Source organism: Procambarus clarkii, chromosome 23, assembly GCF_040958095.1.
Source record: "Procambarus clarkii isolate CNS0578487 chromosome 23, FALCON_Pclarkii_2.0, whole genome shotgun sequence".
NCBI lineage: Eukaryota > Metazoa > Arthropoda > Malacostraca > Decapoda > Cambaridae > Procambarus > Procambarus clarkii.
In genome coordinates, this window is record NC_091172.1 from 10,728,268 (window position 1) to 10,755,208 (window position 26,941).

Sequence of the window (26,941 nt, forward strand, 5' to 3'; positions counted from 1 at the left end):
GGCTCAGAAGTGAGTTCTGGCTACTAGGTACGACATATATATATATATATATATATATATATATATATATATGTATATATATATGTATATGTATATGTATATATATGTATATATATAATGTATATATATATATATATGTCGTACCTAGTAGCCAGAACGCACTTCTCAGCCTACTATGCAAGGCCCGATTTGCCTAATAAGCCAAGTTTTCATGAATAATTGTTTTTCGACTACCTAACCTACCTAACCTAACCTAACCCAACTTTTTCGGCTACCTAACCAAACCTAACCTATAAAGATAGGTTAGGTTAGGTTAGGTAGGGTTGGTTAGGTTTGGTCATATATCTACGTTAATTTTAACTCCAATAAAAAAAAATTGACTTCATACATAATGAAATGGGTAGCTTTATCATTTCATAAGAAAAAAATTAGAAAAAATATATTAATTCAGGAAAACTTGGCTTATTAGGCAAATCGGGCCTTTAGTAGTACAGTAGTTCAAAAAGTGAGTTCTGGCTACTAGGTACGACATATATATATATATGTATATATATATATATATATATGTATATATGTATATATATATATATATATATGTATATATATATATATATATATATATATATATATATATATATATATATATATATATATATATATATATATATATGTCGTACCTAGTAGCCAGAACGCACTTTTTGGCCTACTATTCAAGGCCTAATTTGCCTAATAAGCCAAGTTTTCCTGAAATAATATATTTTCTCTAATTTTTTTCTTATGAATTGATAAAGCTACCCATTTCAATATGTATGAGGTCAATTTTTTTTTATTGGAGTTAAAATTAACGTAGATATATGACCGAACCTAACCAACCCTACCTAACCTAACCTAACCTATATATATAGGTAAGGTTAGGTTAGGTAGCCAAAAAAAGCTAGGTTAGGTTAGGTTAGGTAGGTTAGGTAGACGAAAAAACATTAATTCATGAAAACTTGGCTTATTAGGCAAATCGGTCCTTGAATAGTAGGCTGAGAAGTGCGTTCTGGCTATTAGGTACGACATATATATATATATATATATATGTCGTACCTAATAGCCAGAACGCACTTCTCAGCCTACTATTCAAGGCCCGATTTGCGTAATAAGCCAAGTTTTCATGAATTAATGTTTTTTCGTCTACCTAACCTAACCTAACCTAGCTTTTTTTGGCTACCTAACCTAACCTTACCTATAAATATAGGTTAGGTTAGGTTAGGTAGGGTTGGTTAGGTTCGGTCATATATCTACGTTAATTTTAAGTCCAATAAAAAAAAATTGACCTCATACATAGAGAAAAGGGTTGCTTTATCATTTCATAAGAAAAAAATTATAGTAAATATATTAATTCATGAAAACTTGGCTTATTAGGCAAATCGGGCCTTGAATAGTAGGCTGAGAAGTGAGTTCTGGCTACTAGGTACGACATATATATATATATATATATATATATATAACTTGCGCTGACAAAATAATACAAGAGAGACTAACACATGACCCTAAAAATGGTTCTTTAATTGTAATAGAACTATGATAGTTCTGTCATAGCAGCATCTGTTCTCTTAAAATATAAATATTCCTGGAATTGCATTTCCTTATGAGAAAGTTTCCAGGTGATGGTTCTTTTTCAGATTTTAGGGTGAATATTTTAGTTATTGTATGTTTGTGTTATGGTTATAGGGCAACTGATGCACAGCATTGCCACCAGCGAGGTCGTTGTCATTTAAACATCCCACCTGCTAAACTGTCACTGGATTCTTCTGCACATTAAAGTATTTCTTGACTTCTCCACTTGCCAAACTGTTACACGATTTTCTCCACTCGCAAGACTCCCATTTGATCATCCCACTCGCCAGTCACTAGGGATTACTGGTGCTGTCAAAGGGCGGTGGTGTATACCTTTGGTGTCTTGTTGGTGTCCAGTACAATCTTCTCCATCTCCAGGTCCACCATGAGCTGTTCTAGTGGTTCAATACCTGCAGAGAAAATGGGTTTCATTTATTTTTAACTTTTTCTACCCAGATTCCTGTATACATAAGTAATTAGCTGAAGTGCATCAAAATGAAATTATAACTGAAGGGTTTTGGGTTTTAAACATTTTGGGAAAATTTCCTTACAACAGATGCCTCTGATCACCTGGCAGCAAATGGGTACCCACGAGTTATGCAACTGTTGTGGGTTGCATCCTGGGAAAGGTCAGTAGGTAGTGTAGGAATACCTTGATGAACTTAACAGGCTTCCTGTCCTCGACAATGGGAAATGGGAACCGCCTGGAATTACTATGGTAATATTTTCTCCCCACACTTCACGAGCAATTTTGGACGGGTTCAAGCCCTGGACAGGAAGAGTCAACTGCAAACTAATACTTTTGTTCCTGTTCACGCAGCAATAATTGGGGACCTGGTTGTAAACTAATTGGTGGGTCATATTCCAGGAAAAACTAGTAAGGTAAGGGTCACTGGACTTGTAATGAATTCCTGTGGGAAAGGAAAGCTCTTAAGCTTGTAACAAGATTAAAAAATTTTCAACCTGTGTAAAAAAAATTGTTTCAGCAATTCGTTGTGTGACTATATGGTTTAATAATGAATATAAAATGTATATATATGAAAATTTGTATTGTTTAGTTTTCTGTGAATTATTTTTTAATTGCAGTGCATCTTATTGCTGTGAAGATACTGTAATTAAGATATCTGTTTGGTGCTACTGATGTTGTGATGAAATCTGGATGTAGTGAGCATATTGAAGTTTACCAATGTTCATTTTTAAGGTCTGCAAATATTAACATGTTTAACCTTGGCAATACTGTTAGGGGGGGGGGGGGTGGGAGTCACTGACCTTGGTCACAGAAGAGGGCATAAGGGACTGACCTTACTTGAGTGTGAAAGGCTGACCTCGATTGTTGGACTACGAGGAGGATGGGCTGAACTTTGTTGGTGGGTTAGGGACATGAAGGAATGAGCTTGCTTTCCTGAAGGGGAAGAAGGCTTCAGGGGTTCACTATACTTGGAGAGATCATACAAGATTATCCTACTTTAATGAAGGGGCACGAGGCACTGACCTTGCTTGCTGGAGGGATGGTCACACTCTGCTTCAGAGAATTCCAGGGTGTGTCTTCGACTGTAGGCCTCCTCGCTCTCAACACGGGGCCACCCATCACAGTACTCTGCACTGTAACATAACTCATAATCACCTCTCTCACTTCCTTCTTTTGTCTCTGCCTTTTTCTTACTATTCCTCCCTGTTCATTATTTTCCACTCCATTGCCTCCTCTGTTTTCTATCACTCTTTCCCTTCCCTCTTTCCACTCTGTTTTCTCCCGTATACTCACAAAATGTGCACATGTACACAACTAGGTGAGTACATGTTCACACATTACAAACTTATCAGATATTTACTTGTGTTTCTGTTCATTTTTACTACAGCTGTTACACATCTCTATATGATACACACCCGGACATGATATAGAACATCTCTATTTGAATCTATTTTTTTTTCATTCTTAATCTTCACTAGTTATGTCGTGCAATTTAACAACAAATTTTTTATCTGTGGGAAGACATGTATATAAAACATATATTTGTATACAAAATATACAAATTGTATTGCATATTGCATGTGTGAGATGCAGCTCAAGATCCAGGTGAAGCACGAGGTCCAATTGAAACATGAGGGGCTAGGTGAAGCACAATGACGGGGGAAGTACAAAGTCTTGGTGAATCATAAAGTTTGGGTAAAGCAAAAGTTCCGAGTAAAGTACACGGTCCCAGAGTACAAGGAAAATGATTGAAATAAGCACAAGATGTTGGTGAAGCAGAGAGTGGTGAAACACAAGATCCTTGATAAACATAATGTCCAGATGAAGCACAAGCTTTGAGTGAAACATAAGGTCTAAGAGACATGTATATTGTCTGAACGAGACATAAGTTGTGGGTGAAGCACAAGATATAGGTAATGCCTATGAGTGAGGTGAGACACATGGCTGAAGAAGGGGAGCTTAACGAACCTGTTACTCTCGGTAGATGATAGTGGAGGGGGCGGTGGCCCCTGCTTCTTGACGGGTCTAGCGTAGCTGTAATCCGGATCACCGCGGGAGGGTCGGTGCCCCTGTCTGGGCTGCGGCTCCTGGCGACACCGGCGGTAGGACGCGGACTTTCCTCGTGCCTCGTCTGAGCTCTCCTCGTGGCTGGTGGTAGATTCCGTTCTGGACCGTCCGCCCACCATGTCTGCCACCGTCTGGTAGTCCCCGTCTGGATGACAAATATTTGCTTCTTAATCTCCTTATAGGATGCCTAGCCTGACTAATTCATAGTCCAAAATAAATTAATTTTTTTTAAACACTCATTCTATGGTGAATAATATATTCATGGCTGTTATTAAGGAAAAAAGGAAACAACCCTGCTTTTACTTCAAAATTTATGAATTATTTTGTAATAGTATTGAGAAGAATATGTGTATGGCAGGAGCAGAAGACTGACCAGGCTTGAAGAGTGCAGGAACACGTAGGGCTCGAGAGTTGCCGAGGGAGGCACAGAATGAGACCAGGTCCGGCTCGGCCGTCGTGTCCGACTCAGTGGTGACCTCACTGCTGGTGACCACACCTGCCGGATGAAACTCACCTGCTGGATTACTGGACTTATAATGTCACACCTTCCTCACTGTATATATCCTCATATGGTGCGCCTCGAGAAGACATCATCATATTCACATTCCATAATCTTATACAGAGTGCGTGCAATGACCCATATGCATTCACCCAAATACACATTGTTTGTGATCTAGCGGAAAGGGCGCAGGAAGAAAACCCAGTTGTAATAGGATTCACATAAAGAAAATTGTCAGGCATCATAACAAATACAGTGTTTCCAAAGGGCTACTATATAGTAAGGAAAGAGAGGGAAGGGAGAGGAGGAGGAGGAGTGGCCCTGCTGATAAGGACTGGAGTTTTGAAGAGAAGGAAATTCCGGGTTGTGAAGGATTCAGAGACTACATAACAGGAACTGTGACAACGGGTGGACTTGCGATAATAGTGGCAGTCATTTACAACCCTTCACTAAATGATTGAAGACCCCAGACAGGAGTATGATAGGAACAATATGGCAACCATTAATATAATAGCTTCAGTTGCCCGCAGAAATGGATCCAGTCTCTTAATCATTGTCGATTTCAACCATGGAAACATAGACTGGGAGAATGGGGAACCACATGGAGGTGTAGATACATGACGAGCTAAACTCTTGGAAGTGACAACAAGGAATTTTCTGAACCAACGTGTCAAGGGACCTACAAGAATGAGAGGCAATGACGAACCAGCTAGACTCGACTTGATATTCACCTTGAACGACTCAGAAATAAGGGAAGTTAAATTTGAAGCCCCCATGGGAATAAGTGACCACAGCATATTTGACATTTGAGCATCTGGTGGAGGTAGGGATCGGAAGGGAAAAGGCTTAATTACCGAAGATGAAAATATGACGAGATGAGGAACTTCCTAATGGGAATATCATGGGAAACAGAACTCAGAGAAAAGACTGTTCATGATATGATGTACAGGATCTACGTCACCCAGAAGTGCCAGGAAGCTGCAGACAGGTTTATCCCAGCCCAAAAGGAGAAAAATGAAAAGCAACAGAAGAATCCAGTGTTCAAACAGGAATGTAAAGTTGCGAAGCAATTGAGTACAAGAACATGGAGAAACTACAGAAATAACAAAACACCAGAGAACAGGGAGAGATACCAAAGGGCCAGGAATGAGTACCTTAGAGAGAGAGAAGAGAGGCAGACAGTATGAAAATGACATCGGGAGTACAGCTAAGACTCAACCAAAACTGCTACACAGCCTCATCAGGAGGAAAACAGCGCATCCCCTTTTGTCCGCCGAGGAAAAGGGGAGAACAGATACACAGAGAATGACAAGGAGATGTGTGACGAACTCAATAGGAGATTCCAGGAGGTCTTCACAATAGAACAAGGAGAAGCCCTTGCACTAAATGAGGAGGTGGCAAACCAAGCAATCTTGGAGGAATTTGAGGTCAAAAGGATTCTGTTGGAGCTGAATGTGACAAAGGCTGATGGGTCTGATAGAATCTCACCATGGATACTAAAAGAAAGTGCAGAAGCACTAAGTGTGCCACTCTCTATGGTGTATAACAGGGTACTAGAAACAGGAAACCTACCAGAAAGCTGGAAGACAGCTTATGAAGTTCCAATATACAAAAAGGGTGACAGGCAAGAGGCACCGAACAACAGGCCAGTTTCTTTAACTTGTATACAGGCACGACGATGGAGAAGATCGTGAGGAAAAGGCTCGTAGAGCATCTGGAGGGAAATAACTTTTTAACACACCACCAGCATGGGTTCAGAGATGGTAAATTGTGCTTCACTGGCTTAATAGAATTCTATGACCAAGCAACAAAAAATAGGCAAGAAAGAAAAGGGTGGGCAGACAGCATTTTCTTGGACTGTCAGAAAGCCTTTGACACAGTGCCCTATGAAAGGCCGTTACAAAAGTTGGAGTCCATATTTGATTAAACACAAGACAAAGTAAGAAAAGATTCAAACTAGTCCCAGAACTAAGAGGGATGAGCTACGATGAAAGGCTAAGGGAGCTAAACCTCACATCCCTGGAAGACAGAAGATTAAGGGGAGATGTGATAACCACCTACAAAATTCTCAGTGGAATTGACTGGGTGGACATATTATTTAGCACGGGTGGAACACGAACAAGGGAACACAAGTGGAAACTTTGTACCCAAATGAGCCACAGAGACATTTGAAAGAATTGTTTCAGTGTCAGAGTAATTAACAAATGGAAAGCATAAGGCAGTGATGTGGTGGAAGCAGACTCCATGCAGTGTCAAATGTAGATTTGATAGAGCCCAGTAGGAGCAAGAATCTGTACACCAATTGATTGACAGTTGAGAGGCGGGAACCAAAGAGCCAAAGCTCAACCCCGCAAGCACAAGTAGATGTGTACATTGCATACAGGTAATTGAGAAGGTGGTGGAGGCCAAAACCGTCAGAAGTTTCAAATCATTATTTGACACAGGGTACTGGGAAGACCGGACACCACGAACGTAGGTCTCACGCTGTAATTACATTTAGGTAATTACATAGATTTGTAAAAAAAAAATCTTGCAAGCAGAGTGGTAGATGTTTAAAATAAATTACTGGACTGGACTGGATCAGGACTGGAGTAAGTTTACTCCAGTCCTGATCCCCTTGCTCTAAATGCCACAGTAAATACTGAGCTAAATAAAGTCCATCTGTGGCTAACTGCCAACAAACTCACCCTTAACATTGACAAAACTTTCTATATTCTGTTTGGCAATAAATCCTCTAATCAAATAAATCTCAAAATAAACAATACCCAAATTTGTAACAAATTAGATGGCAAATTCCTTGGCATTCTCATTGACCGCAAGCTGAATTTCCAGGGACACATTCTAAACATATCAAAAAAAGTTTCAAAAACTGTGGGCATTCTTTCTAAGATCAGATATTATGTACCACGCCCTGCCCTGGTGACTCTCTATTACTCCCTTATCTATCCATATCTCAACTATGGTATTTGTGCTTGGGGCTCTACTACCCAAAATCACTTACGTCCTCTAATTACTCAACACAAAGCTGCTATTAGGACAATATCCAATTCTGGCCCCAGACATCACTCGGTACCCCTACTCAAATCCCTGAATATGTTAGACATTAAGTCACTGCACATTCTCTCATGTGTATTATACATATACAAAACGCTAAACTGTAATGCCAATCCTGATCTCAAAAGCTTCATAGAAGGTTGTAACAGAACCCATGAGCACCACACCAGAAATAAATACAGTTTTGATATTCCTAGAGTACGACTTAATCAAACCAGAAATGCTCTACAAATCAAGGGGCCCAGAATGTGGAATGACCTTCCCAACCATGTTAAAGACAGTACCTCTCTCAACCAGTTTAAGTTAAAAACGAAGCTATACCTAATAAATTCCCTGTAACCTACCTTACCCCTCTATTGTCAACCCATGTCTGTTTTTTTTTTTTTTTTTCAAATCAATGCTGTTTTAATGTAATTTTCTGTAATAATTTGTAATTGTATTTGTGCTGTTTTTTCAACAATGTTCCCCCCTCTTTTACCTCTATTTTTATTTGTACTCAACGCATTTTTTTCTTTTTACCCATTAGTTTTAAGCTTTAGTCAGTAGTGTTTTTTTTTCCTGCCCGAAACGCTTTGCGTAATAGTGGCTTTAGGCATTGTATGTACTAGCTCTTATCTATAAAGCCAACAAACTTTGTAAAATCTCTTTATGTATGTACCTTTGCCTAAATAAAAATTATTATTATTATTATTATTATTATTATTAATTAAACAAGAGTTGCAGATACACAATTGGAGACTTTAAAACACAGTTTGACAAATATTTAGGATGGAACGCAATGAGCTATCATCCTAAAACTACTGTTGGCAATTTGTTGTATGTGGGGTGATGGATTTTTTACCAACCCGTCCTTAGGCCAGGCTCGTTAAGGGGCGGCCGTCCCACAAAACTCATTTATAAATTTTTAAATATTGTGCATTAAAGGTAAGTTTCTTCTCTTGAACAAATTTAATACCATTATATATTAAAGTTTTATGTAAAGTTAGGTGTTTAGATTTTGTTGGCGATTACTTGTATTTGAAGTACGTGGGTGACAATGTCGTAGCATTTCAGTGCCCAAAACATGTTTAGTAAATATGAACTAAGCAGCCATGGCCGAGATAAGAGATCTTGCACGCGAACGTGTGTGCTGTGGCTTCTGTCCCTGGTGTTAACCAAGCAGTTAGGTTTTCCCAAACACAAGGGGACCTCTCAGCACATCCATACCTCGTTTGAACGGAGTCCACCTGGAGCTGCCGTGAGGTGCAGACGTGTCGCCTGGTCTCTGGTAGTTGGGGTGTTTGCCGTTTTGGTCGCCAGGTGGTGTGGGCGTCTCTCCCCCCCCCCCCAGTTTGTGTTGCTGCCTGGCTGCGTGTTGACGTGGCAAGTTTGACATGGGAGGCCATCTTCCCCCCTGTTGTGCATGTGAACTCCATGGGCTTGGAGTTCACAAGTCGGGCTGGATATTCGGACATAGATCTGGTTATGTGTGACATGCTTCGTATCCCGGTGGAGGCTATCTATGGTGTCGAGCTTGTTACAACCCACCGGGTCATTCTCAAGTTCGTGAGGGAGGAGGAGTACTGGGACTTCCTCCGTCGGTACGAGGGGCGTACATTGTCGTTGCCGGGTGATGCCGGCTCTATGGCGATCTCGGATTGTAGTGGAGCCCTGACCTATGTCAGCGTCCATGGGGCGCCCCTGGAGTTTCCTGAAGACCTCCTACGGCGTTACTTCGGGGGGTTTGGTACTGTTGTCAGCGTGCAGGTGAACGCGCTCTCCTCGGGGCGGTATGCTGGAAGGCGAACGAACATTCGCACGTTGGGAATGCGCCTGCGGTCGGATATACCTTCTTCTGTCCGGCTTATGGGATACTACGTCCGGGTGTATTATGCCCGGCAGCCTCATACCTGTTTCCGGTGTGGCCTGTTGGGGCATCAGGCTGCTGGGTGCTCTGAGGCCCCAGCTGCTCCTGTCAACTTGTTCCGAGAAGAGGATTTCCCGCCGCTCCCACTAGAGGCAGTCTCCGAAGATGTTGAGGAGGTGCGCGTCCCGTTTGCTGCTGCAGCTCCCCCAGCGACGCCTGACGTTCCTCCGGTTGTTGCCGACCCTCCTTCGGGTATTGCAGTATCGTCAGTTGGTCTGCCTGATCCTATCACTGTCCAAGCTGGTCCCGTGGGCCTTCCTGGTGCTCCCTGTGTGGCGTCGCCGTCTTCTCCCTCGTCTTCGGATGCTGCGCCTGGCCCTGTGTCCGTGACTCGGGTCCCGGATGTGCTGGGTGCTGGGGTGGCTGCGGAGCCTCCTGCTGTGTGTGGCTCGGTTCCCCCTGTGTTAGAGGCTGCTGCCGTTCTGTGTCGGGCGTCGGTTCATCCGGCTCGTGGTGCCCGTGTTTCTGGGTTCGCCTTCGGCCCTGACGATATCCGGCCGGAGCCCAAACGTTCCCGGCATTCGTCTTCTGCCTGGGCCGATGTTAGTGACTTCAGTGACTGTGGGTCTTCGGGTGTTGATGATGTAGATACGGATTCGTCGATGTCTCCGCAGTTCGTGGTGGTGGAGGTCCATGTGCCTGCTGGTGCTGGTGCCTGTGTCTCGGACGTGCCTTCGGTACTTTCTCTGCTGGGGGACTCTCCGCAGTGGGAGGGTGGTGGCTTCTGCTGCCAGAGATGGTGTGGAATCTGGTGCTGGGCGTGGCCTGGTGGTGACGTTACGGAAGGGTGCGCGCCGTCAGGGTTCCCTGCTGTCGTCTGGTGGTGTGCCCAGGGCCGCGGGTGCCCCTGTAGTGGAGCCCTGGGGCCCGTTCGCTCCTGTGAGGGTGCGCGTTGGGGCCCTGGAGGACGTGTTGCCGGCGTCTGTGATGCCGCTAGGTCACTGGTCTGAGATTGCTGAGTTACTGCTGTCTGACGGACCGGAGCACTTTCATGGTGGGCAGGTTCCCTTCATGTGGAGGCGAGTGGCGACTTCTCGCCTCATGAGTACTACCATCTGGGTCCCCTGTCTGCAGGTGTTTGTTGCCTTGGTTCCGGATGTTATGGCGTCCCCGGTGGATGGACGAGACCCTTGGCGATGGGTGCTCTGGGAAGCGTTCAATGTACGGTTCCCGCGGGCCAGGTTCCCGGACAAGTATGTACACTGATTTCCTGTATATTTGCTCTTTGAAATGCTGTGTGCTCCTCTGGCTTTTTGTTTGCCCTGTTATATTATGTGCTTATGCCTCTCCCTTTGTGCGTTTCTTTGCCGTGTGGCATATTAGTTTCTAGTGCTTGGCGTCACTCGTTTCGCGTTTTGGCTTGGCATTTCGCCTTTCCTGGCTTTGCGATTCACCCTTAACGGGTACGCCTGGGCGCATCCGATCCCACGATCGTCGTCGCCCCTAAATCAACAACAACAACAACATACCTCGTTTGAACGACCACCTCAACAACATGTCCATGGTACGGGCACTTACCGCATTTGTTTCTACGTCCTGACTCGGGCGTGGTGGGCGTGTCTTGACCGTGGGCGTGGGCGTGGTAGGCTCGAACCAGCTCCTCGTGGTTGCTGCTTACTGACGTCACAGAGGAACCGCTCGCCTCCTTGCTCGCAGCTGCAGCACACAGACGGGGTTTGAGTGTGGGCAATGTGGGTAGTGGGTGGGCTGGTGTGGGTAGTGGGTGGCTGGTGTTGTAGTGGGTGGGCTCGTGTGGGTAGTGGGTGGGCTGGTATGGGTAGTGGGTGGGCTGGTGTTGGTAGTGTGAGTGGGTTTCTGGGCAGTAACTATTGGGATGGGACGCACGAGTACTGCTCGTGAATTAATTTACATTTTCCAGTGTGGATAATGGAGGTACAGTATTTATACGTAGATATTGTAAAAATAATAATCAGAGAGTAAGATGTTAAAATAACTGTATGTGTGTGTGTACTCACCTAGTTGTGCTTGCGGGGTTTGAGCTCTGGCTCTTTCGAACCGCCTCTCAACAGCCAACCAACTGATGTACAGATTCATGAGCCTACTGGGCTCTATCAGTTGCACACACATACACACAATGATGAGGGTACTAATCAGAGACAATGTATCTGACTGGAGGAGTGTTACTAGCGGAGTACCACAGGGTTCACTTCTTGCACCAGTAATGTTTAGCGTCTACATATACGATCTACCAGAAGAAATACAGTGTTATATGAACATGTTTGCGGATGATCTTAAGGTTATTTTGAGATAATTTCGGGGCTTAGCGTCCCCGTGGCCCGGTCCTCGACTAGACCCCTTTTTTGGTACACGTCCCTAGGAAGCAGCCCGTAGCAGCTGTCTAACTGCCAGGTACCTATTTACAGCTATCTGTTTCCAATTTGTTTCCGCCTCCACCGGGGATCGAACCCGGAATCTTAGGACTACGAATCCGAAGCGCTGTCCACTCAGCTGTCAAGCCCCACGATGCTAAGATACTGGGGAAAATAGGAGGCGCAAATGATTGTAATGCGCTTCAAATTGATCTAGATAAAATAGGTTCTTGGAGCGACGTGGCAAATGGAATTCAACGTGAATAAATGCCATGTTATGGAATGTGGAATCGGAGAAAATAGAGCACACACAACTTACAAATTATGTGGAAAGGAATTACAGAACTCTTAATAAAGAACGAGCCCTAGAGGTAGTTTTGGATAGTAAGCTGTCGCCTGAGGAACATAAAGAACATTGTGAGAGAAGTGTATGGGTCGCTTACCAACTTCAGACTTGCTTTTAATAATATAAAGGGTGAAATACTGAAGAAACTGTTCATGACTTTTGTGAGACCAAAACTGGAATATGCAGACGACGTTGTATGGTGCCCATATCTCAAGAAAACATCAATAAACTGAAAATGGTGCAAAGGCATGATACAAAATGGCTTCCGGAACTAAAAAACAGGAATTACGAGGCATTAAATATACCAAAGCTAGAAGATAGAAGAAAAAAAAGGTGATATGATCACCACTTACAAAATAATAACAGGAATCGGCCAAATTGACAACGAGGAATTCCTGAAACCAGCAACGTCAAGAACAAGAGGACACAAATTCAAGCTAAGGAAACAAAGGTGCCGAAAAAATAGTAGAAAGTGTTCTTTTGCACATAGAGTGGTAGACGGTTGGAATAAGCTAAGTGAGAAGGTGGTGGAGGCCAAAACCGTCAGTAGTTTCAAAGCGTTATACGACAAAAAAGTACTGGGGAGATGGGACACCACGAGCGTAGCTCCCATCCTCATCTCACATAAACAGTTTGGGACAGTGTTTTAAACAGATTCAACCCATTACCCGGGAACATTCGGATAAGGGGTTTTCATTCTGGTGAAAAATAATATCCCTTACTTATGGAGCCCGTCTCGTGCAGCTGTCCTTAGGCAATGTTCATTCCATCCAGCGGCTGACCCTAAAGATGCTGTCATCAATTTTAACATGCTGTTCACTCTAAAAAGGAATTTTCTTAAATTAATTGTAATAATAATAATAATCTTATTATTACATATTAGCCTATTGTGCATATTTAGGTGTAGGTTAGATCAGGTGTTAAGGCTCTGTTGACAATTATTTATGTTTGTAGTTCATGTGTGAAGCATTTATAGGGACGGTTCGATCAGATGTGAACAACGAAGCACTGATCGAGAAATGTTCGAAGTCATCATGCAGCCCGTCCTCCAAACAACAGCCCGTCCTCCAAACAACAGCCCGTCCTCCAAACAACAGCCCGTCCTCCAAACAACAGCCCGTCCTCCACACAACAGCCCGTCCTCCAAACAACAGCCCGTCCTCCAAACAACAGCCCGTCCTCCACACAACAGCCCGTCCTCCAAACAACAGCCCGTCCTCCAAACAACAGCCCGTCCTCCAAACAACAGCCCGTCCTCCAAACAACAGCCCGTCCTCCAAACAAAGATCCAAAAGTGATTCCATGCACCCGCCAAACTCCCTGTTTATGAATGAAAAACGGTTTACACACGACTCACAACTGATTTCGTTCGAACACTTCCGGAACAAGTGCTTCACTGACGAATTTTGTTCGAACCACAACGCTGTAAATGCTTCACCCACGTACTACAAATACAAATAATCGCCAACAGAACCTAAACACCTAACCTATGCCTATATATGCACAATATGCAAATATATTATAATATTAATTTATATATGAGAAAATTCCTGTCTTGAGTGAATAGCATGTTAAAATTTAGGAATGCGTCTGTGGGGTTGACCGAATATAATGGATTTGAGTCGAGGACGGATTGTCAGGCAAATCACGTGTAAAGTGTTTTTCATTCCAGAACAGTGAGTGGGTTTGACTGGCGTAGGAAAGTGCATATTAGTGCGGATGAGTAAGATTACACCCCTCCCCCCCCCTCCAAGGGTTGATCCGAAGTGTCTACCATGGAGCATGTAACAACATGTATGTATGATCATGAATGCAAAAACACTCGCTTTCTCTCTAGTTATCTCTTTCGCTATGTATTTGTCTGTCTCTCTGTCACACACTAATGAACCCTAATTTCCCGGTAATTTGTTCCACAATTTACAAGCCTATGAGAGCATATGCGTAGATAGTATAGAAGGGAACGTTTGGCGCGACACATACCTTTCTCGCTGACGGAAGGGCACCTGGAGACGCCCTTGCCCTTGACGGCCTTGCTGCCCTTTTCGTAAGCGTGATCAGTTGGAGCAATGCGAGAGGGCGTAGACAGGCCTGCAAAAGGCGCCCACTTCAGTATGCTGGCCAAATCCGGAGTTTCTTCTCGAAGGCCTTCAAAAGTCGGCATGCAAGTTGTAGATGAGAGTAGACAGTTGCTTAATAAGCGGGTGCAAAGTCTAGGTGGTGGTGAAGGTTATGGTCGTAGCGGCGATGTGGTTGTGGGTCTTGGTTGGAAATGGGAGGACGCACGACAAGCTGATACAGGGGTCATCAAGACGCCCTCTGTGCAGAAGGTGGAGTGGGGCGGGGAACTGCGTGCTGGGGGGTTATAATTTAGGTGGGGGAGTGAATGTGAGGGAGGGGAGGAACGCTGAGCCTCATTACCAACTGTGAAGAGGTAGAGGGGGATAAATGAGGGAAGGAGGAGGTGGTATCGGGGTCCTCATGATCCCAGTACTGTCCTACCTTCTAAGGGCGTGCTGCTCTAAATAATACTAGAACTTATGTCCTGAGTTGACTAGTCATGCTTGGTACGGTAGCTGTATATGGTGGTGGTGATGGTGTGGTGGTGGTGTAGGGGAGGGGTGGTGGTGGTGTAGGGGAGGGGTGGTGGTGGTGTAGGGGAGGGGTGGTGGTGGTGTAGGGGAGAGGTGGTGGTGTAGGGGAGGGGTGGTGGTGTAGGGGAGGGGTGGTGGAGGTGAAGGGAGGGCCGGTGGTGGTGGTGAAGGCAGGGGTGGTGGTGGTGTAGGGGAGAGGTGGTGGTGGTGTAGGGGAGGGGTGGTGGAGGTGAAGGGAGGGGTGGTGGAGGTGAAGGGAGGGGAGGGGTGGTGGTGGAGGTGAAGGAAGGGGAGGGGTGGTGGTGGAGGTGAAGGGAGGGGTGGTGGAGGTGAAGGGAGGGGTGGTGGAGGTGAAGGGAGGGGAGGGGTGGTGGTGGAGGTGAAGGAAGGGGAGGGGTGGTGGAGGTGAAGGGAGGGGTGGTGGAGAGTGGGGGGTGGTGTGGGCTCATGCCTCCCATCCCCACACATCATAACCTCCAGAATTCCACACACTGGGTTACAGTTTGACACTTGAGGGGGAAGGGGGGGGGGAGTACTTAATTTCTATTGTTTGATAATAAAGTTATATATCAAGTTTAAATTTATTCTTCATATGATGCTTATGTACATATGCATTTTTCTTATTTTTAATAGAAAAATATAATTTAATCAACAAAGTATGTCATACAGTAAGTAAGTGAGCAGTGGTGGGCAGCCAGGGAGGGCCTCGGAGGCCGGTCACCACACTGGGCTGTATTGACGTGACAAGGGTTACACCACGGCGGTGCGTGGCCAGGGCTGGTGGGGACGCCACTCTATAGTGACAGGATCTAAATATGATTGACGTATGTGTGTTTTGTGTGTGTGGGCGTGTTTTGGCGTGACTAGGCGTGTTAGTTTGGGTGGTGGCGGTGGTGAAGGGCGCAGTGTGGGCCGCGCTGCGGACTCTCACCTCCGTCAGGGACCGCCGGGCACTTTCTCTTGACGCGGCTGTAGGTCGACTCCGCCACGCTCGCCACGGGCTGTAGGAGGGAGGGCATCAGTCTTGGGGGTGGGTCAGCGCGCTAGGTGGGAAGCAAACACAAAACTAAAACCACATCATCACACGAAATGTAAAAAAATAATAATCGGTCAGACATGCCAGAGAGAGAGAAAGAGAGACAGAGAGAGAGAGACAGAGAGAGAGAGAGAGAGGTGCAGGAGAGAACCCTTTAGCCCCCTCCCGCTACTCCAGCAGCTGGATCCCTGCCTCGTAGGATGAAACAAAATTTTAGATTCTATTTTTTTTAGAGGCGTTTGAATGAATAAAATGTTTAGTATTTATTATTGAATGATTTAGTATTACTAAATTTAACTATTTTCATTAGCTCGCAAATAAGGAGGCCCTTAGAGGCCCTTACAGCGTAGCTTTCCCGGAGCGCTCGCCATGTTGCAGCAATGTGACATAAGAAGGCTTGCTCCATACACTATTGCATTGTATGAATGTTTTGCAACCACTTCATATTAGTGTTTCAATATATAGAACTGATTGTCTAGTTAAACTTATTTATCGATCATCGCTTGAAACTGACTTGGTCGACTTCCTGTCTAGATTGATTGATTGATAAAGATTAAGCCACCCAAGAGGTGGCACGGGCATGAATAGCCCGTAAGTGGTACAATTTTTTTTTCTCAGTATTCTGAGGTTGCTTTTAACCATCAAGCTGTTATCGCGGGGGAGGATACTGCTTCACAGTCTTTATGAGGGTGTCCAGCTGCTGGACACCTTTGTTGACCAGGAGAGTGGCTGTGTTGATGGCTTCAGGGTGGCTACTGCATGATTCAGGAACTCTTAAAGCTCTTCTAAGGTCATTGGTTGCTTCACATTCCAGAAGATAGTGAAGTAATGGCTTTTCTGTGACAGTTTGGCAGAAGATGCACTCTCTCTGTTGGGGTTCACCAATCTCCCAGTTGCATCTGTAACCTAGACGTAGTCTATATAACCTAACTGCTATTTCCCTGTGGATTCCTTTTGGGATATTTAACCTTTCTAATTTGGTTGCCTGAAGATACCATGTTGCAGATGGCGAACCTTCAGCTATTCTCTGGTGCAGGTCGGCTTTGTTGAGATGTGAGAGTTTTTTGGTGATGATGTTTTTTATGTTCTCTAGGCTGGGTTGAATTGTTTTATGTATCACTGGATGACGAGTTGCCAATTTAGCAATTTCATCAGCTTTTTCATTTAATGGGATTCCAATATGGGATGGGATCCAGTTTAAAGTTATGTTGAGTCCTTTGCCTTTAGCGACTGCTCCTTGATACAAAATGGTGGTAATTATTTCCACATTATCTTTCCAATGTTTTTGTCCTTGTATTTGAAGTGCAGCTTTTGAGTCTGTGTGTATGATTGCATTTTGAGTGTTTTGTGCAATCACATATGCGAATGCCTGTTGTATGGCAAAGAGCTCAGTTTGGGTTGATGATACTAGTCCTCCCAGTCTCCAATATGCCTGTACGCTGGTCGTGCAAAGAGCAGCGCCAGCACTCTCATTTTCTGTGTCCACCGATCCGTCTGTGAAGATGTGGGTGGCTCCTGCTACTGCTATGCTATACATTTACTCTTCTATTATGCGCCTTAGGATTGTCGGATCATAGGCAGCCTTTTTCATTGGGAGACTTTCTATTACTATTTTGAAAGTAGGCTCTTCCCACGGCGCGGAAGGAGTGTAATTTGGGTGTGGATGATCACCCTCTCTATCAAGAATCATGTTTTTTAAATGTAGTCTGTTTAGGACTTTTCCTGCTCTTGCAACCCAAGAGTTTCCATTGTTTTGGCCTAGTCCAACCACCAAGGCCTGCTGTACTGGGATTGGATCAGAAGAAATAATTATCTTACTGATAATTGTAGCTGTCCTTTGTGATATTCTTTCTTGTAGAGAGGGCAAACCCGTCGCCAGTCTAAGAGTTTCAAGCCTGGTCCACATGGGGGCTCCCAGTGCAGCTCTCATAGCATTGTTTTGGGCAACTTCAAGCTTTTTCCACTGTTGGTGTGATAGATTTGTGAGTGCAGGTGCGGCATAATCGATCACTGATGTGACTGCCTGTACATAGTATGTGCGAAGGACTTGCAGATTGGCTCCTCCAGAAAGGGAGGTTAGCGACCTGAGGATTGCCGTCCGGGCCGCAGTTCGCTCTCTCAAGTATGTGACCTCAGCATTAAAATTCATGTGTGTGTCCAGGATGATTCCTAGATACTGATAGGTGTCGACCCATTCTATTGGTTGACCCTGTACTGTGAGTTGGATGTTGGGCTTCGCTATTTTTATGGGCATGGCCTTTGACTTTGAGGGGTTGAGTTTGATCCCAATCTGTTTTGCCTCTTTACTGATGCAGTCTAAGCATTTGGGTGCAAGGCGCGCCACATCCCTTCCTTTTATGATGATGACAAAGTCGTCCGCGTAGTTTAGCAGCCTGCAGTGATGTGGGAGTTTCAACCTCATTATTCTTTCCATTAAACAGTTGAAGAGAAGAGGGCTGAGAATACCTCCTTGCGGTGTACCATTTTCATGTCTTTTGTACTCAGAGACTGTGCCATGAAGTTTTACTCTTGCTTCTCTGTTTATGAGACAGTTTTTGGTCCAGGAGAGCAGGTTGCCTCTGACCTCTTTGTCAATGAGGCAGCAGAGAATAGCTGGGGCGCTAGCCAGTTCAAAGGCTTTTTCGAGGTCCAGGAATATCAGCATTCCTGGTCTGTCATTCAAGTGGGCTAACAGAGTTGTAATACATTCCACTGTGCCAACCCCTCTTCTATAGGCATACATATCATGGTGCAGTTTAGGCATTTTCCACTCCAGTCTGTTGAGTGCCATTCTGTCAGCCGTCTTGGCTGCACAGCTTTGGAGAGAGATGGGCCTGGGATTAGCTGGATCTTTGGGTTTTGGGATCGGCACTATGTCTGCTCTATTCCAAGCAGAAGGTCTAGTTTGAGAAGTCCAGGCTAAATTAATTAACCTTAGGTATGCAGCGTCTCCCTCTGGGCCGAGGTTTCTAATCGTTTTATAGGTTATTTTGTCGGCTCCAGGGGATGTATCCTTGGAGTTTTTCTTAGCCCGATTGAGCTCATCCAGTGTGAAGGGGGCATTAGTGTCAGACTTCTTCACATACTGTAAGGATTCTGTGCCACCTTTCTTCCTCTAGTCCGGTCTGTACTGCTAATACATCTGGTGGAAGTTGATTGCTGGCTGCTCTCTCTGCAAACCTGGTTGCCAGTACTTCGGCTTCCTGTTGAGGATCCTTGGGGTGTGGAGCTTTAGGTGTTTTATTCCCTTTGGCCCGGTGAATTTGCTGCCACATCTCCCAGAGAGGGGTGTGTTCATTCAGGTGTGAACACCATTCCAGCCACTTTTGTTCTTTTATTTGTCTGGTCTCTCGATGTACATGTTCCTTGACCTCACAAAGTAAGATCCTGTTGCGGTCACTTGGCTGCTTTTTGTATAGCTTTCTTGTTCTATTGAGTCTATGGTTGAGTTCTTTGACACGTTCGCAATAGTACCAATGATCTTTATGGTGTCCGGTGGACTGTTTTTTCAGTGGGATTGAGTGGTTGGCTGCACTTTGAATCGCTTTGACAAATTCTTGTTCTGCCTGATTAATGTCTTCGGGAAGATCATAGTTTCTTTGCCACTCTGAAATGAGGTTTTGAAATCGGTCCCAGTTTGCTAAAGCAAAGTTCCAGGCTTCAGATGGAGGCGGAGGTGGGGTGGGTAGGTCTAACTGAAGATCAATTTGGACCCCATAGTGGTCGCTTGTGAGTGTGGGCTCAACTGACCATGTTGCTGCATCTCTTAGGGAGGCTGAAACGAAGGTTAGGTCTAATCTGCCTCCTTGGATGTGGGTAGGTTCATTCTTGTTTAGGATTTGTATTTCTGGAAGCTGGTCCAGTAGATGTGTAATGTGTATGCCGGCTTCATTTGTTTTGTTCGAGCCCAGTGCCAATCGATGATGGGTATTAAAATCTCCACAAATGATTGTGTTTGTTGTTGTCGCGTGTCCAAATAACACAGAGAGATCCATTTCGGCTTGTGGAGACCTGTACACATTGAACACTTCAAGTTTGTCGTGTCTTAGCTCAATGGTGACTCCCATTACCTCTGTCCCTGCTCCACAATTGGGTGGGCTGGTTATGGATTTGGAGATCAGGTCACATTTTACATAGATTGCACATCCCCTGGATTGCCCATTGATCCATGGAAGGAAGAAGCCTCGATAGCCTGAGATTTTAGGTTCTAATCCGGCTCGAAGCAAGCTCTCCTGTAGTATCAGGATGTCTATGCCCTTGGTTGCTGCTATGCATTGCAAGTGTTGCAATTTAGTGCGCAGTCCTTGCGCATTCCATTGCAGGATCTTTAGAATTCTAGGTTCTTGGAATTTGCTGATAATTCCGTGGTATCCATGGAGTCTGATGAACACGCCATGGAAGTTGCAATTGGTGTATAGGTTCTTAGTGGACCTGAAATTGCCTCATCAATGTCGCTTTCCGACGAGCTGGACTCTATCTGCTTTTTATTGGGGTGTCTCCTGCCCTGCTGTCTTGACGGTGTGGATATTACATCTTCGAATTTTTTGAGCTTGTGCTCAATTGTCTTCCGAGTCTCTGTGGTTTGATTGATTCCATGTGAAGACAGCAGACTTTCGATCAACTCAGTGACCAAAGTTTTGAGCATTGGCCAGAGAGCGTTCAGTTCAGTGGGAGCACTATTTAATGTTGTGCAGGTTGAGGGCCTGGTGGCTTTCAGACCCTTCTCGGTGGTAACTTTGGCACTGGAATTGCTACTTCTATTGGCCCCAGTGTGCTTGCTGGATGAAATGGGAGGCCGACTGCTTTGAACATGATTCTTGTGTCCTCCATCTTTCTTTTTGTCCTGTACTGTCTTCTCATCCTTCACCATGGCCGATGGTGAAGGGCCGTGTGCCCCCTCTTCCTGAATGGGTAGACCCCACGCGTTTTTAGTGGGCATGGGAGCTGGTATTCGTTTTGGTGGGGGTTTCGGCTCCGCTGTGGGCGTGGTGGGGTTCGTTTGAAGCCTTTTGAGCCTTTCAGGGCATTTCAAGTTCCAGGCATGATGTGCCTTGGAACAATTTGGGCATTTTGCCTGAACAGGGTGGTTTGCCTTGAATTTATCAATACGTTTTTGTATCATGGGGCTGGCTGCAGACTCCTTCCTGTCTAGCATCTAACAGTCAGTTTATAGCTGTGGCGGGGTGAGGGGGTGCCTGTGGTGGGGTGAGGGGGAGTCTGTGGCGGGGTGAGGGGGTGTCTGTGGTGGGGGTGAGGGGGAGTCTGTGGCGGGGTGAGGGGGTGTCTGTGGTAGGGTGAGGGAGAGTCTGTGGCGGGGTGAGGGGGTGTCTGTGGTGGGGGTGAGGGGGTGTCTGTGGTGGGGGTGAGGGGGAGTCTGTGGTGGGGTGAGGGGGAGTCTGTGGTGGGGTGAGGGGGAGTCTGTAGTGGGGTGAGGGGGAGTCTGTGGTGGGGTGAGGGGGAGTCTGTGGTGGGGTGAGGGGGAGTCTGTGGTGGGTGTGGGGGAGTCTGTGGTGGGGTGAGTGGGAGTCTGTGGTGGGGTGAGGGGGAGTCTGTGGTGGGGTGAGGGGGAGTCTGTGGTGGGGTGAGGGGGAGTCTGTGGTGGGGTGAGGGGGAGTCTGTGGTTGGGTGAGGGGGAGTCTGTGGTGGGGTGAGGGGGAGTCTGTGGTGGGGTGAGGGGGAGTCTGTGGCGGGGTGAGGGGGAGTCTGTGGTGGGGTGAGGGGGAGTCTGTGGCGGGGTGAGGGGGAGTCTGTGGCGGGGTGAGGGGGAGTCTGTGGTGGGGTGAGTGGGAGTCTGTGGTGGGGTGAGTGGGAGTCTGTGGTGGGGTGAGGGGGAGTCTGTGGCGGGGTGAGGGGGAGTCTGTGGCGGGGTGAGGGGGAGTCTGTGGTGGGGTGAGGGGGAGTCTGTGGTGGGGTGAGGGGGAGTCTGTGGCGGGGTGAGGGGGAGTCTGTGGTGGGGTGAGGGGGAGTCTGTGGAGGGGTGAGGGGGAGTCTGTGGTGGGGTGAGGGGGAGTCTGTGGTGGGGTGAGGGGGAGTCTGTGGTGGGGTGAGGGGGAGTCTGTGGCGGGGTGAGGGGGAGTCTGTGGTGGGGTGAGGGGGAGTCTGTGGTGGGGTGAGGGGGAGTCTGTGGTGGGGTGAGGGGGAGTCTGTGGTGGGGTGAGGGGGAGTCTGTGGTGGGGTGAGGGGGAGTCTGTGGTGGGGTGAGGGGGAGTCTGTGGTGGGGTGAGGGGGTGTCTGTGGTGGGGTGAGGGGGAGTCTGTGGTGGGGTGAGGGGGAGTCTGTGGTGGGGTGAGGGGGAGTCTGTGGTGGGGTGAGGGGGAGTCTGTGGCGGGGTGAGGGGGAGTCTGTGGTGAGGTGAGGGGGAGTCTGTGGTGGGGTGAGGGGGTGTGTCTGGCGGGGTGAGGGGGAGTCTGTGGTGGGGTGAGTGGGAGTCTGTGGTGGGGTGAGGGGGAGTCTGTGGTGGGGTGAGGGGGAGTCTGTGGTGGGGTGAGGGGGAGTCTGTGGCGGGGTGAGGGGGAGTCTGTGGTGGGGTGAGGGGGAGTCTGTGGTGGGGTGAGGGGGAGTCTGTGGTGGGGTGAGGGGGAGTCTGTGGTGGGGTGAGGGGGAGTCTGTGGTGGGGTGAGGGGGAGTCTGTGGCGGGGTGAGGGGGAGTCTGTGGTGGGGTGAGGGGGAGTCTGTGGCGGGGTGAGGGGGAGTCTGTGGTGGGGTGAGGGGGAGTCTGTGGTGGGGTGAGGGGGAGTCTGTGGTGGGGTGAGGGGGAGTCTGTGGTGGGGTGAGGGGGAGTCTGTGGTGGGGTGAGGGGGAGTCTGTGGTGGGGTGAGGGGGAGTCTGTGGCGGGGTGAGGGGGAGTCTGTGGCGGGGTGAGGGGGAGTCTGTGGTGGGGTGAGGGGGAGTCTGTGGTGGGGTGAGGGGGTGTCTGTGGTGGGGTGAGGGGGAGTCTGTGGTGGGGTGAGGGGGAGTCTGTGGCGGGGTGAGGGGGAGTCTGTGGTGGGGTGAGTGGGAGTCTGTGGTGGGGTGAGGGGGAGTCTGTGGTGGGGTGAGGGGGAGTCTGTGGTGGGGTGAGGGGGAGTCTGTGGTTGGGTGAGGGGGAGTCTGTGGTGGGGTGAGGGGGAGTCTGTGGTGGGGTGAGGGGGAGTCTGTGGTGGGGTGAGGGGGAGTCTGTGGTGGGGTGAGGGGGAGTCTGTGGCGGGGTGAGGGGGAGTCTGTGGTGGGGTGAGTGGGAGTCTGTGGTGGGGTGAGGGGGAGTCTGTGGCGGGGTGAGGGGGAGTCTGTGGTGGGGTGAGGGGGAGTCTGTGGCGGGGTGAGGGGGAGTCTGTGGTGGGGTGAGGGGGAGTCTGTGGTGGGGTGAGGGGGAGTCTGTGGTGGGGTGAGGGGGAGTCTGTGGTGGGGTGAGTGGGAGTCTGTGGTGGGGTGAGGGGGAGTCTGTGGTGGGGTGAGGGGGAGTCTGTGGTGGGGTGAGGGGGAGTCTGTGGCGGGGTGAGGGGGAGTCTGTGGCGGGGTGAGGGGGAGTCTGTGGTGGGGTGAGGGGGAGTCTGTGGTGGGGTGAGGGGGAGTCTGTGGTGGGGTGAGTGGGAGTCTGTGGTGGGGTGAGGGGGAGTCTGTGGTGGGGTGAGGGGGAGTCTGTGGTGGGGTGAGGGGGAGTCTGTGGCGGGGTGAGGGGGAGTCTGTGGTGGGGTGAGGGGGAGTCTGTGGTGGGGTGAGGGGGAGTCTGTGGTGGGGTGAGGGGGTGTCTGTGGTGTTACAGAGACAATGATAAACATTTAAAAACTATCTAAAGTTATACGTCTTCCATATATTTAGTTTATCTTTTATTTCTTTATTTTCTTTTTTTCCATACAAACGAAATTGAAGCACAATTTACAACTAAAGGGTTAACTCAAGCAGATGAAAAAGTAATTAAAATTAGTATATAATAAAGCATTAACGAAAATCACTAATCATAATGATAATGCATTTAATAGGCAATTCACAATACTAGAAAATAATAATTAACAAAAGAGCCAGAGCTCTATATGCAGAAATAAGTCATAATAGAGTGTGCAGTAAATAGGCCTACGGTGTAAACCTAAATATTTTCTAACTATATTGACAACACACAGCTCCCTTACCTGACGCTAGGAGGCAAGGGGCCAGATTCACGAAGCAGTTACGCAAGTCCTTACGAACGTGTACATCTTTCCTCAATCTTTGACGGCTTTGTTTATATTTATTAAACAGTTTACAAGCATAAAAACTTCCCAATCAACTGTTGTTATTGTTATAAACAGTCTCCTGGTGCCTCGGAGCTCATTAACTGTTTAATAATTGTAAACAAAGCCGTCAATGATTGAGGAAAGATGTACACGTTCGTAAGTACTTTCGTAACTGCTTCGTGAATCTGGCCCCTGGAATCAATGGAACCAAGGCTTGAATTCATCACCATATACGCAACCACTTTCAAAACCTATACATCTTTCCTCAATACTGGCGGCTTCATTTACATTTATTAATTAAACAGTTTATTAGCTCCGAAGCACTACAAGCTTGTTTACAAGCCAAGGTTAATAATGTTATAAAGTTTCGAAGCTGTTTAAGCATAAACTGTTTAATATATGTAAACGAAGCTTCTATGTTCAAGGAAAGATGTACTGATTTCGTAACTGGTCGAGTAAGTAGTTAATGAATTGTAGCCTTGGTCGTTAACAGACATACATCCTCGTGAGGGCTATAAATGGGATTTTGGTAAAATTGGATTGAAAGTAAAACAATTCTGTATCGAACGAGGATCAGGAAAACACGACGAGAACTTTTGGCTACCAACTGTTTCTCTTACAATGAAGTTGTATCGTGTCTCAGCCAATTATAAGGCTGCTCAAGACATGACCAGAGGTGCTCAAGACATGACCAGAGGTGCTCAAGACATGACCAGAGGTGCTCAAGACATGACCAGAGGTGCTCAAGACGACCAGAGTTGCTCAAGACATGACCAGAGGTGCTCAAGACGACCAGAGTTGCTCAAGACATGACCAGGGGTGCTCAAGACATGACCAGAGGTGCTCAAGACATGACCAGAGGTGCTCAAGACATGACCAGAGGTGCTCAAGACATGACCAGAGGTGCTCAAGACATGACCAGAGGTGCTCAAGACATGACCAGAGGTGCTCAAGACATGACCAGAGGTGCTCAAGACATGACCAGAGGTGCTCAAGACATGACCAGAGGTGCTCAAGACATGACCAGAGGTGCTCAAGACATGACCAGAGGTGCTCAAAATGCTGGGTCGGGGTAACAAATATGGGGGTTTGAATAATTATGAGATATATTTATTATTTTAAAATGAGCTATAAATTAGATTTTTGCATATATATATATATATATATATATATATATATATATATATATATATATATATATATATATATATAATGGAACACAAATCTTGTGGTCCATTATATATCCATTATATTATATATTATATATAACTAAAGATTGGTAATCTTGGACATAGTATTATATCAAATCACCTCATTCTTTGGGGCACACGTGAGGAACACAAATGCGAACAAGCCTAAGTTTTCAGTTGCATATAGTCCTGGGGACCATTCAGGCTTGTTCGCATTTGTGTTCCTCACGTGTGCCCCAAAGAATGAGGTGATTTGATAAAATACTATGCCCAAGATTACCATCAGAGTGCCGTCGGGCTGATGGGCAAAATAGCCTCGGCTACCATCAGCTTTAGACTGGTCGTGATGGTCGAGTGGATTAAGGTGTCCTGTACACACCAGTTGCATATAATATATATATATATTGGATTGGAGCCCCATCTCCCCTCTCTTGGGCAAGTGATGTTAATGTACCAATGATTCAATACAATATATATATATATATATATATATATATATATATATATATATATATATATGTTACTTAAATAGTACACTAATTAAAAAGGCAACTTTTAAATTTTATATTTTTTTTAGGTTTCTCAAAATAATAGGTGACGAAATCTCTAACATATTTTTAGCATTTTTCATCATAATTTAAATTCCCTTCAAGATCTCATCACAGGTACTTAAGATGCTGATTAAGAATTCAAGACCAATAACTTATAATTTTAGTAATTTGTATTATAAAAGACCTTATGCATGAAATATTCATGCCAGGTATTAGCCTAGTCATACATTTAACGTGATTTTTGGCTCTAAGCATTTTTCTCCTGATTATTGATAATTATACGCTAGATTCCGCCTATTTAGGTACATTGGGAAAATTTATATTGAAACGAAAACTACTTCTTATGTCTAAATAAAACCTGACTATATATTTAATTACAAAAATATATCACATGTTAATGAAAGACAATTATTATAGAATATTTGCCATTAAATTTGTTATGTTAATTAACAGTCTGAACATGCTAATTGATATTACTGAAATTAGTAATTTCTAACAGTCAAGAAGATACTTATATAACAGCCCCATCTCCCCTCTCTTGGGCAAGTGATGTTAATGTACCAATGATTCAATACAAGACTGTGTGTCATGTCTTACAAGACTGTAATTACCATATTTGTATCCTCACATTCCTTATGTACACTCCTGTATATGCATAAATAAATAAATAAACACATATACTGTTGCTCTAGCGTTGACGAAACGTTACTTGGGCAACCCGACCTCTCAACTAATACGTCTTATTTTATATGTTATGGTCCCCAACGTTCAATTTACAAAGTTCTATGAAAATTAACTGCTCGCAAATATTCACATTACCTATGCAGCAGTAGGTGGAGTTAGGTGGGTGGATAGGGTTCATGCATTTTTTAATAAGGTTAGCACTTTGTTTTTTCTACGTTGTGGTAAAACAATACAATGAGTTGAATTGAGCATTGTTTGCCTATAGGATATTTTTTCAGGGAAGAGGTACCTTGGTGATAATCACTTCAAAACCACTGTATTTAGTGTTACTATTTACTATCTATCTGTGGTTACGTTAGGTTAAGGTTACATTACGTTACCGTTATGTTACATTAAGGTTACGTTATGTTAAGATTACGTTACATTA

The 26,941-nt window shown here is 45.8% G+C and overlaps 1 protein-coding gene across 5 annotated transcripts in view; it reads right to left on the reverse strand.

Moving 5' to 3' along the window:
* Nucleotides 1–1,169: 1,169 nt before the first annotated feature.
* The window catches only part of LOC123753826 (cell adhesion molecule Dscam1), a 1,066,948-nt gene continuing 1,041,176 nt past the window's right edge, over nucleotides 1,170–26,941 (reverse strand). For 3 of the 5 annotated variants that reach the window (XM_069329883.1, XM_069329881.1, XM_069329882.1), the window contains exons 35-41: nucleotides 15,796–15,907; nucleotides 14,254–14,361; nucleotides 11,116–11,253; nucleotides 4,512–4,634; nucleotides 4,040–4,283; nucleotides 3,095–3,204; nucleotides 1,170–2,012 (exon numbers count right to left, since the gene is read on the reverse strand). In XM_069329883.1, coding sequence (XP_069185984.1) covers nucleotides 1,915–2,012; nucleotides 3,095–3,204; nucleotides 4,040–4,283; nucleotides 4,512–4,634; nucleotides 11,116–11,253; nucleotides 14,254–14,361; nucleotides 15,796–15,907 — 933 coding nt within the window. In that variant the 3' untranslated portion in view covers nucleotides 1,170–1,914. Of the gene's footprint in view, nucleotides 2,013–3,094; nucleotides 3,205–4,039; nucleotides 4,284–4,511; nucleotides 4,635–11,115; nucleotides 11,254–14,253; nucleotides 14,362–15,333; nucleotides 15,908–26,941 lie in introns of those variants that run through there. The other 2 variants (XM_069329884.1, XM_069329885.1) reach the window with 2 other exon arrangements.